Genomic DNA, 12016 nt, shown 5'->3' on the forward strand with positions numbered 1-12016 from the left:
CCTAATGCTAGTAATTAGTCTATCACATGCATCCCTAATCACATTAGTATATCTACTGCATACTTCTTTCCAAGGTCTTAAATTTTGATTTCTCCTCAAATTTCGAAACTCCAAAGTACAAAAATTTCGAAAGAATTTTCAATTTCAATGTCAATTTTAATTTCAATTTGAAAAAATAACCGAAATCAGTAGTAAAGCTTGGAATTCTTTGTGAATCTTTAGAAATGGTTAACAAACATAATAATGTAAGTTTGACTAATATATTGCAAGTAAAATATATATATGTTGTGTATGAGGTGGAAAAGTTGTAATATAGTATGTGTATCAAACATATTTGTAAGATAAATGTACATTAAACATATTCAATTAATACAAATGAAATTCATAAATCATTTCATTATTATTTATTATACAAATAATGGTAATTTAGACATGAATGGTTAAATTAAATATTGCTATAAGTTTTTTTTTTCATATAATTTCAAAAGCACTTGTAATAATATTTTGTTCCAATAAAAATAAATAAAATAAATCAAGAGAGAAATTTCACTTCACTCCTAAATCTCTCATTTGAATTCTGAAGAAATTTCATTGTATAGTTAAAATTTCGACAAGTTTCACTAAAATTTAGAGATTTTGACAAATTTCAAACGATTCGTTGAGATTTCGACGGAAATCGATTGCCATTTCGATTTCGAGGGTGACAGAAACCAAAAATCTCGACTGAAATTTCAACAATTTCGTGGAAATTTAAGACCATGCTTCCTTCTTTTCTAAAACCCACCAAAGAACTTCCCTAGGTATCCTATCATATGCTTTCTTTAGGTTAACAAAAACCATATGCAAGTCCCACTTCTTTTTCCTAAACTTTTTCCATTCATCTTCTTAAAGATGAATAGCTTCTGTTGTCAATCTTCAAGCATAAAACCAAATTGATTCTCTAAGACCCTCATTTCTAATCTTATTTTTTGTTAAATTACCCTTCCCACAATTTCATCTATGACTCATAAGTTTGATTCCACAATAGTTATTACAATTTTGAACATCACTTTTGTTTTCTGTATATAGGAATTTAACGTATTTTCCCCCAATCCTCCAGCATTTTGTTAGTGCTTAATCTTTATAGTTGTGTTGAATAGAATTGTTAACCATATACTTGCATTATCCCCAAAACATTTCCAAACTTCAATTGAAATGTTATCCAATCCCCTAAACATATCCAAGTCCCTCTTCTCTGCCTAAGATCTTGTGCTTAAGATGACTCATTTCTTTAGATCGTGATCTTGTATCTTAAAGATCTCTTAAAATATTTTTTTCCAAACAGTATATATTTTATTATCTTGAAAAATAGTACAGCCTATCCAATAAAAGACATTGATGCATATCACCGAAGATATTATATACACACACACACACACACACACACACACATATCAAATATGAAAATATATATTATATTGTACCCTCATGAGGCAGGCAGTTGATGGGAGGACTGCATAATTTGAGCGTTGGAGACCTGCAAAGTCTGGAGAACCAATTAGAAACAAGTTTGAAGAGTATCCGCATGAAAAAGGTCAGAAATTTTTTACTTCACAGGATGCGTTCTATCCAATCTTGTGGTGATTCAGGCAAGGAATGACTAATAATGTTTCCTAATTTCTGCAGGAACAAATTTTGACTCATAATATACAAGAGCTAAACCGAGAGGTCTTTCCAAAAGGAACATCAGCTTCTTGTCATAAATTTTTTTCACAAATAATTTTAGAAATGGCATCTAAATTTTCTTGGTTTTGTTACAGGAAAACCTTCTTTATCAAGAAAATGTGGAACTGCATAAGAAAGTAAATCTTATTCGCCAAGAAAACATGGAATTGTATAAAAAGGTATTCCACTTAACACACTGTTTCAGAGATCCCAAAAACTTTTGTAGCCACCATTCTGATATTTTATGAGAAACTACTAATTTGACTGCGGCTAAGAACACAGCTTCCTGTCTCAGGTTTATGGCATAGGGAATGCGAATGCAACAAGCGAGAATGCCTTCATTCCATACAGTTTTGGCATTGATGATGACTCAAATGCTCACATTCATCTTCAAATAAGCCCACCGAGCAACTGAGTTATGAGACTCCAGGAGCAACAAAATCAGGGTAAATTTCTTCCTTTTTTCACACCCTTGGAAAAAAGAGTTAGAAGTGTGAAAAAAGTTTCACAACAACCGCATTACAGGGCTGAAAAAATTTTTAACAAATGTTACTTCATTTACACCTCAATAAAAATAATACCCCACATTTCTAGTAGTTCAAGTTTAGTCATATACAGATTTAGATAATTTAATTAAATTCATTTATAAAAATAAAAATTAAAAAAAAAAGGAAAAGGAAAAGGAGTTTGTCTTCACCCTGATTTAGTAACTGGATGATCTGTGAATCCAACAAATGTATGTATCTTGTACTTGGTGCTTAAAAAGTAAAGGATGAAACAAACAAGCATAACTACATTTTGACAAAAGCATTTCTTCCAAAATATTTTGCATTTAGAGATTTAAATAAAAGGGCGTCCCCAGGCCACAAGGCTTCCCACTTTGCGAGGGTATGGGGTGGTTTGTCACAATGTAAGGTGCCTTACCCCTGCTTTTATGCAAAGATGTTGTTTCCTTAAACTCAAACTCATGACTAACCAATTAGAATGGAGTAAACTTACTACCAATAACATTACTCAAATCCTTGCAATTTCCATCTAAGTTATTCTAGATCTACCCCTCCCCGTCTTACTACCAATAAAATTACTCACTCCTCACTGCCTACACCAACCATTCTTCCCTTATCTACCTTATCTTCTACAAGTGCAACACCCAAATTACCTCAAATGTATCCATTCGTTAATTTATATTTCAAAGTTATACCACTCAGCACCTTAGCATTCTCAGGTCAACAACTTTGTTTCCAAACATTCTAGTCCATATATCCGTCCTATAGAACTTCTGTTATAATTTTAAGGATATTCTAAGATCACACAACATGCCAAAGCAATTATTCATTTTACCCAAGCTGCTTTGACTCTACACGTTACATCTTCAATTTCTTCTTTAGCTTGCAGCCTTGAATAATATATTCAAAATCCACTAGTTTTAAAAATTTCTTGACTATCAAGTTTAATCTTTTCTCAAATATTTCTCCTAAAATGTCCAAAATTAGGTTTCATGTACTCTGTCTTATTTCTGCTTGTCTTCATACTCATACCTTAGATTATTCTCTAATTGTAACTTAGATTCTATGCCACCTCTAGTTTCATTAATTAAGACAAATATCATTTGCACACAAAATACGCCACGGAAGTACATCCATCACCTAATGCAAAAAAATAAAGGACTTAAAGTAGACACTTAATGTACACCCCAAGAATCTCAATTCATAGTGCTAACATTAGTCATTACCAACTTTTTTTCTAGAGAACACCGACCATAGAACTTCTCTAGAACCCTACCATAAGCTTTCTCTATGTCAATAAAAACCACATGCAAGAGTCAATCAGCCAACTCAATGATGATGTGGTGCCATGCAAATGCATGTGGGCATTATATGGATGCTTATGTGAATCGTCTCTAAAGTATTTTTGGTGAAGGATCTAGAGACTGTAATTTTTGTATAGATTTATGAAGATTATAAAAGCTTCCATGGAGCATCTAGGTAAACCATACGATCAAATCAATTTCTACAATTGGTTAGGGAGGTGTAGTAGTATAAATAAGGTTATAAACCTCATTTGTAAGCATCCAAGAATAAGACTGTTCTTACTCACATACATCTCTTGAGTCTCCTTCATTTTTTTCTTTGTGATCTTGGTTCTATTAGGTTGAGGCTGACTTAGCACTCTACATCTTCTAAGAGTGTCCAAGTGCCATAGAGGAATCATTGGAATTCCCAAGCTGGAAACAAGTGGTATCAAAGCATGATTGCATGGGGACGTGAATAGGCAAGATATCTAACTCGGTGTTGCCAAGTAGGAAAGCAACGTGAAGGGGAGAAGGATATCGACAAGGTAAGAAAGGAGAAGCCCCACTCAAGAGACAATGTTACTTCCATGGAAGCGCAGCTTGTTAAGGTGGAGGTTGCATGGTTGATGGACAAGATAAGTTTAGTAGATTGGTCAATACATTAAAGAGCTTGAATTATAAGACAATAAGTTCTCTGGGCATATGCAAGGCCTCCTCAACTATGTAATGGATTCATGGAGGAGCCAATTTGTTTCCTTAGGAAGAAATCAAGGAGATGAAGGTAAATTGGTCTCTTTTTAAAAGGACGATAACACAAGGTAATATTACTACCCATGTTACATCTAAAATTGAAGTTTCACAATTAACTCTAGGAATGCTAGAGAACTTGATATTTTCCTATAGAGCCTTGAATAATATTTTGATGCTATGGGCAAGAGGGATAATACTATCAAAATTAAGATCATCCCTCTCTATCTTTTGACTCTACCATAGTGTGATGGAGATGGAGATATTTTGACATAGACCATAAAGAAAGGCATCTGCACCAACATTTGGGTGACCTCAAGAAGGAGACCAAGAAGTAATTTTATCTTGAGAACATGGAGCGAAAAGCTCGTGGCAAGCTTCTAGGGCTCACACATGAAAGGAGTGCGAAGATGTTTTCCCAGCTAAGACTTGAAATATCAAACATGCCTAGAAGGAGTTCCTTTGTGCATCCACAGATGGTCTCCAATCATGGCTAGATTGGAACTACTACAAAGGCAGGGTGCAAAGGACCTTGATTCACCAATAGTGGTGATGGAATCTTGCAAAGTGGTTGGCTAGGAGGGACATACTTGTAATCCTAGATTTCCTTGCTACCATGCAGTTACGATTGTTTTTTTTTTTTTTTCATTGTTTCTATTGCACTTGAGTGGCATCCCATTGATGCCTTTGTCTTTATTTTTGTAAAATGTCACTTTGTTGATGAAAAGAAAAAATAGCAGTGGTGGAATCTTTATTGGAATTCAAAAAGTCCCAAGGAACAACAAGGATAAAGGTGGAGAAGTCAATGAGATTTTCTGAGCAAAAGAGGCAAGTCACAAGAAATCCTCTAGCAACAAAGGAAAATCTAATTATGTAAACAAGGATGGTTATGACACACCAAAGATTGCTTGCTTCCTTTGTGAAAGCCCTCACCGAACATGGAGTTCCCAAAGAGGAGCAAACTCTCCTCCTTTAATGAAGAAGAGGGGGAGAATTATTGAGAAGAGAAGACATAGATGGGCTCATTACAATTCATGAACAGCATCAAGGCCAAGGTAGAGGTGTTCAAGACCAAGAAGAAAGGTCGCATGCATATAAAGACCATAGTGAGTGGATTGGAGAGTAAATGCTTTGGTGGATACAGGTGCTTCCAACATATTCAACGATGTAAAGGAAGCCAAAAGACTTGGGTTCAAATGCAATAAGGAACATTAGAGGCTTAAGGCCATAAATTAGGCCATGTCCATCTATGGTGTAGCATGCAGGATAAAGCTATGCATTGCTGAATAGTGTGGTGAGGTGGATGCATTAGTGGTGCCCATGGATGATTACCTTATTGGAATGGAGTTCCTAGATGGTGTTCAGGCCTTTACACTCCCCTTTGCTAGCACCATGTACATCTTGAATGAGGGAATTGCTCGCATCGCACTAGTCAATCATGAAGCATCCAACAAAGTTAAGTCTCTTTCCACTCAGAAACTCTTTGCAATAGTAAAGAGAAAAGAACCAACATATCATGCAACCTTGACGATGGAGGAAGCCCAGACACCTTGCCTAATGGAGAATCTACATATGGAGATCCAACATCGAAGACTACAAGCCAGCAAAGCTCCTGAAGAAGCTACCACCCATTAGGGAGATGGATCATAGGATCAAGTAGGAACCCAATGAAAGATCTCCAACCATGGCACCATATCAAATGGCTCCTCTTGAGTTGGAAGAACTTCAGAAACAACTCAGAAACAACTCAAGGGGCCAACGGATGAGGGCTACATCCAACCATCAAAAGCCCCCATAGTGCGCCATCTATCTTTCAAGTGAAGCATGATGGCTCTCACAAAATATGTGTTGACTATAGGGCACTTGAGAAGATCATTATGAAAAACAAAAATCCCATTCCATTAATTACGAATTTGTTTGACCAATGTGGAGATCCACGATGGTTCAGTATGTTGGACTTAATTCAGGATACAACCAAGTAATAATAGCCTACGGAGATGGACCTAAGACCAAAAGTGTAACACAATGATTCTTATAAATTCTTGGTTATGCATTTTGACCTTACAAATGCTCCTGCTACTTTTTGTACTCTTATCAATAGGGTTTTCCAACCCTTCTTGGATAAATTTGTGGTGGTGTATTTAAATGACACTGTAATGTCTAACTTGAAGAACAAGTAGAACACCTATAACAAGTCTTCCAAGTGCTAAAATATAAAGAACCCTATGTGACGAAGGAGAAGGATGACTTTGTTTGTGATGAGGTGACATTCTTGAACCATATAGTGGGAGGTAGGAAGCTTGGATAAGACCAACGTGTAGGCCATCCGAGAATGGGAACCACCGAGGAAGGTGAATAAGTTGAGATATTTCCTAGCTTGGTGAATTATCACTGAGGGGGGTTCATCATGGGATATACCATCCAAGAGAAGAAGATGACTATGGTGGTACATTGCTTTCATACATGGATACATGGAGACACTACTTATTAGGGGCGAGATTTAAGGTGAAGACCAATAACATGTGACTACTAGCTACTTCCTCACTCAAAAGAAGCTCTCCCCAAAATAAGTGAGGTGGCAAGACTTCTTGGTAGAACTTAATTGAGCTCAAGTGAGTCCAAGCCAAGCAAGGCTAACTTGGTGGCAAATGCACTAGGACAAAAATCCGAGCCTGCTACTACTAGTAGACCCCAAAGTACTTTAATGATTCAAGGAGGGGTTAAACATTGATCCTCTAGCCAATAACATGATGGACTATGTCAAATGTAGGAAGACACAATTGTTCCGGCTTAAGGATGGTCTACCCTTCACTAAAGGGAGTTGTATGTGCCAAAGTTGGGGAACTTGAGAAAGGAGATCCTTAAGGAGCATCAAGGCTGCAAGTGGGTTGGACTTCCAAGGGTACTCCTTACACCCATAATTATGGACGATTCTTACCATGGCAAAAAATATGGGACAACACCAAGCCTTATGCACGACCTTGTCTTGTGACTTTTGTGTACTAACAGAACAAGGTGAATCAATTTTTCAAAACCAACCTATATAGGTGTCAAAGCCTATGCTCATACCTGAACAGCTAAGGGAAAGCATTTCTAAGGATTTCATCACTTGCTTACCCACTTCAAAAAGATATGGTGCCATCATGGTGGTTGTGCATAGATTTTCCAATAATAGGATGTTCATAACTTGCCCTAAGGATTGTTGAAGAAGAGGCTTGTGCTTAAGGGTTGAGGAGCGTCAACCATGGCGAGTGATCGAGATGGAAGATTCATGGGGTGATTTTGGATGGAACTCTTCCAAATCATAGGATCAAACCTTAACTTTACCACAAGTTATCGTCCACAAACCAATGGTTAAATAGAAAGGGTGAATGTTTTTTTGGAGCTATTCTTGCGGCATTATGAGAATATTAACTAAAAGGATTGGACAAAGTTGCTTGATGTAGCTCAATTCCCCTATAACTTTCAAAGAAGCAAGTCCACACATCAAAGCCCTTATGAGACAACAACTGTTGATGCCCAAACATAACTGCTATAGGATACATAGGCAAGAGTCCAGAAGCTTACAAATTTGTAAAAGGGTGGCATAAGCAAACCAACATGGCTTAATCATTCTTGGCCAAGGCAGCTAATAAAATGAAGAAGTCGGCAAATAAGAAGTAGCAACAAATGGAGTATCATTAAGTGAAGCTCCTTCCCCACCAAGCTAAAGCATTCCACAAGTTACTCAAGGGGTTAGTAAGGAGGTATGAATGGCTTTTCCAATCATTCAAGGGGTTGGCAAGGTGACAGGCCAAGTGAGATTACCTCCAAAGCTAAAAAACCATCCTATTTTCCATGTGAGCCTACTCAGTCATATCATGCTAACATGAAAGACCTAAGTCAAGGGCATTCAAAGATGGCTCCCACATCCATAAACATTTCTTATGACAAAAAGGTGGACTTATCCTTGCTTATCTAGTCATTCCTAAATATTAGATCATACCAAGCTTTGTTGAGAGTCTTTAGTGAATTGGAACAAACAACCCAATAGTGAAGCAAGTTGAGCACATGAAGCCTTGTTGTGCAATTCAAAAATGAGATACTCAACTTCCAAGAAGAAGCTATGATAAGGATGCAGATGGAATAGTTGGAGAAAGTAACAATACACTAAATCATTGGTGATGTGGCCCCATGTGAATGCAAACAGACTTTGGACATTATGTTGTGGGTTGCCTCTAAAGTCTTTTAGAGAAAGATCTGGACAACATAGCTATTGTACAGATTTATAAATTCTAGATGCTCGGTGTGAACCATAAGATCAAATCAATATCCACCCTTCGTTAAAGAGGCAGACTTGTAAAAGTAGAGATATGAACCTCATTTGTAAGCATCCAAGCAAAGTGAGCAATAAGAGTGTCCTTAGCCACATTCCTCTCTTTACTTATTTCACTCTTTCTTGTGAGTAGGTTAAGGTTGACTTAGCTCTCTAAGTCTTTGAAGAGGAAGAGTGTCCAAGTGTTGCACAGGCATTGTTGGAATTTCCAGGGATGTGACATTGTGACACAACTCTCTTCTCTTTTCCCTAAACTTTCCCATTAATCTTCTTTACAGATATATACAGCTTCTACAATGATGCAGTGCTCTGGTTCAGTGAAGCATTAGTTAATATTTTTTGGAAAACAGTCCACTTCCCATTGATGCACAGTAATAGCAATAGTAGCTATTAATTATTGTCATCTTAGTGTCATTATAATGGTCGAATCAAAGAGTGTCATTCACTAAGTCCAATTTTACTATTTACAAAGTTCAATTATAAGCCTAAATGTCTAATTCCATAGTTATTTATGAGGTCTTTAAGTCTCGAGAAGTCAATACAGCTGTAGTCAGAAATAGTATTTTTGCCAGGCACACTTGATGCCCAAAGTTGTCATGTACTTGTACTTATCTTAGCCCAGATAATGAAGAGAGATTATGGAATTTTCCCTTTCCATTTTGCCAATCAATTCTGACCTGCTCCGAATTTTCCTAAGATCTGATAAGTGGCTCCTTCCGTAGCCTCCACTGCAACGTTTCCACACAAGAGGATCCCTCTTTTGTCACCATATCTCCCTGTGATTATCCTAATTTGTCAGATTTCTAATCTGACAGATTCTGCAGCCTATTTCTTCCATGCACTGTACCAAATTGGTATTAGATAAGTTCCTTCCTTGGGTTTGTTTCTATTGCTTGCTATTTTCTGTTTCATATTGGATTTTGTGTATCACATAATTTAGTTATTCCACTTGTGTTTCAAAACCAAGTCAATTGGTTTTGTTTCTTGGATCTGCTTGGTATTTTTATTCAGGCTTCAAACAATTAAAACGGCTGCCCATCCATATGTCAAAGATAAATTCAAGTGTCAAGAAAACCATTGGTTATTGCTACTAGAAGGAAGACCTTGGTTGATAAAATATGTAATATGAAAGTAGCAACTTCAAAAGAAGAACAAAGGATAGATTGTGGAAATATTAAGGATGACTTCCTGCAAAAGACTCATTTTAGAACAAGATGCACATCAGGAGGAAAGCTTTGAGTTATTGAAAGTGCCTGTTAAAAAAATCTGCTTACTGAAGCAGTGGTTGAAAAATTGGAGCTTGACACAGTGGAACACTGCAACCACATCACATTGTTTGCCCCGATAAAGAGAAGGAAGTATCAATGACAACAAGGTGTACGGTCCACTTTTCAATTGGAGTCTATTATAAATAATTTTTCTGGTGTGACATAGAAACAATGGAAACACACCATATTCTACTTGGTTGTCCTTGGAAATGACTGAAATGCTGTCCATGATGAGCATGCCAATACCCATTCTATGTAAAAAATGGTGACAAGAAGAAGAAGCAAGTTCTGAAGCTCATAAAGGATGTTTATGGGACAAGCAATAAGAAGGATGAAACGCAGGCCCATAGTTTTAGTAAAACAACCAACATGTCACTGAAAATCGAGTTACAGCCTACAGCCTATAAAGCTTTTGGTGCATCTATTCTCCGTAAAAATATGAGTTATGTTACAGAAAAAGCAAGCTGTATCACTAATGTTGATCCCGTTCCTATGCACAAAAATAAAGCCTTTGACAATCAGCAACAACAAATTGATGTAGCAGCAGCAAAGCGCATTCAAGAGTGAGGCAGAAACAAAAACCAGGTTTGGCAGCAAAGAACGCTGGAAATGTGCTGCAGGATGTTCAAAGAGTGTAAGGGAAACCTGCGATGCAGGCCAAAAAGAATCTACTGATCACCATTGCAAGTTTAGAAAGGATCAAGCAGCGACTTTGGCTGTCGTTTGCAGTCATATAATGAGTTCCTAATAGGAAAAATCTCCAGAGTGATTACCTACAATGAAGAAGATGTTGCAAAAAGATATTTGATGCTTATTTTTTTTTTCTTATCAGCAAAGAGAAATTATATAAAATGAGGCATCAAGGGGATGCCGCCCAAGTACAAAGAAACAACGAAAATGAGATACCCTTACTGAAAAGTACGAAGAAAATCAAGGATTACAAAGGGGTCCCTTTCAACTAGCCCAGAATGCCAGCTAGAGATCATAGCAATCCAATGGTCCACGACAGCCTAAATAGGAGAGATAATTTCTCCACACAACCCAGAAAATAGCAAGGGGAATAAGGGAAAAAGATATTCTCCCTTCCTCATTTCTGATCCCTTTCCAAGCCCACAGTTCACCTCCCACTGTAGCTGCAGTGATCTATTTCTGATTTACAATGGGGATGGCTAAGTTAGACAATTATTGGTCCATGCACAATGCAGGAGTACATGATCAATCGATTCCTCCTGCTCCAAACATAAAAAGCATCTACTGACAAGAGCGATACCTTTTTTTTCTGAAGATTGTCTATAGTAAGGATTTTTCCAAGAGATTGTGAGGCTTCATAGCTTTCCCTAGACAATATTGAATAGAGATTTCAAATTCCAGTTTTTGAATAAGCACTTTAAATTTCTAGCTGTGTGGAAAAGAAAGCCTCACAAATGAAAGTCCTAGATAAACAAGAAGTACAGAGTGATACCAAGATGAGAACCATTAAACATGGAAAACTCGCATAGAGGCGAGTTTCTTCTAACAATAGGAGGGGGGGAGGGGAGGAGGGAATGATGTAGCGCTGCTGCAGTGAAGCATTAATTAATGTTCTCTGAAAACAGTCCACTCTTTGCCCTGTTAGTAGCAATAATAGCTATTAATTATTGTTATCTTGGTCCCATTATTATGGTCCAGCCAAAGTGTGTCACTTCCCAAGTCCAAGTTTATTATTTACAAAGTTAATCTATGAGTCTAGTTCCAAAGTTATTTATGAGGTATTTTAAAGTCTAATGAAGTCAATACAGATATAGTCAACAATTGATTCTTTTCCCAGGCTCATTTAATGCCCAAAGTTGTCATGTACTTGCATTTATATTAGCCAAGATATGAAGAGAGAGTACAGAATTTTCCCTTTCTATTTTCCCTATCAATTCTGACTGGGTTGAGGATTCGCCCAGTGGCTCCTTCCATAGCTCTTAGAATACGACTTAACATAAAGCTTAGGCTATCAGGTTGGGTCAACAATGCATATCAAGCTTCAACACCCCCCTGCATAGCAGCCCGATAGCACATAGAGAGATAAACACATGACAAATAACATCTATCATGGGGAATACAATAATTTTTTAAACACCACACGATAAACACGGGCAATGAGACTAAGACCCAAGAAATCCTAGTGACCAATTCAATTCTGATACCATGTTAGATTACCAC

General features: G+C 37.1%; 1 protein-coding gene and 1 long non-coding RNA gene across 3 annotated transcripts in view; one reads left to right on the plus strand and one right to left on the minus strand.

Moving 5' to 3' along the window:
• LOC131158155 (agamous-like MADS-box protein AGL21) overlaps window positions 1-12016 on the plus strand; it is a 63588-nt gene that overhangs the window by 40141 nt on the left and 11431 nt on the right. For both annotated transcript variants that reach the window (XM_058112821.1, XM_058112811.1), the window contains exons 5-8: window positions 1477-1573; window positions 1666-1707; window positions 1800-1883; window positions 2000-2150. In XM_058112821.1, coding sequence (XP_057968804.1) covers window positions 1477-1573; window positions 1666-1707; window positions 1800-1883; window positions 2000-2119 — 343 coding nt within the window. In that variant the 3' untranslated portion in view covers window positions 2120-2150. The remainder of the gene's footprint in view (window positions 1-1476; window positions 1574-1665; window positions 1708-1799; window positions 1884-1999; window positions 2151-12016) is intronic.
• Window positions 1-12016, minus strand: part of LOC131144744 (uncharacterized) — a 45109-nt gene that overhangs the window by 19821 nt on the left and 13272 nt on the right. The gene's annotated exons all lie outside the window — the stretch shown is intronic.

Source organism: Malania oleifera, chromosome 1, assembly GCF_029873635.1.
Source record: "Malania oleifera isolate guangnan ecotype guangnan chromosome 1, ASM2987363v1, whole genome shotgun sequence".
In the NCBI taxonomy this organism is placed as follows: Eukaryota; Viridiplantae; Streptophyta; class Magnoliopsida; order Santalales; family Ximeniaceae; genus Malania; species Malania oleifera.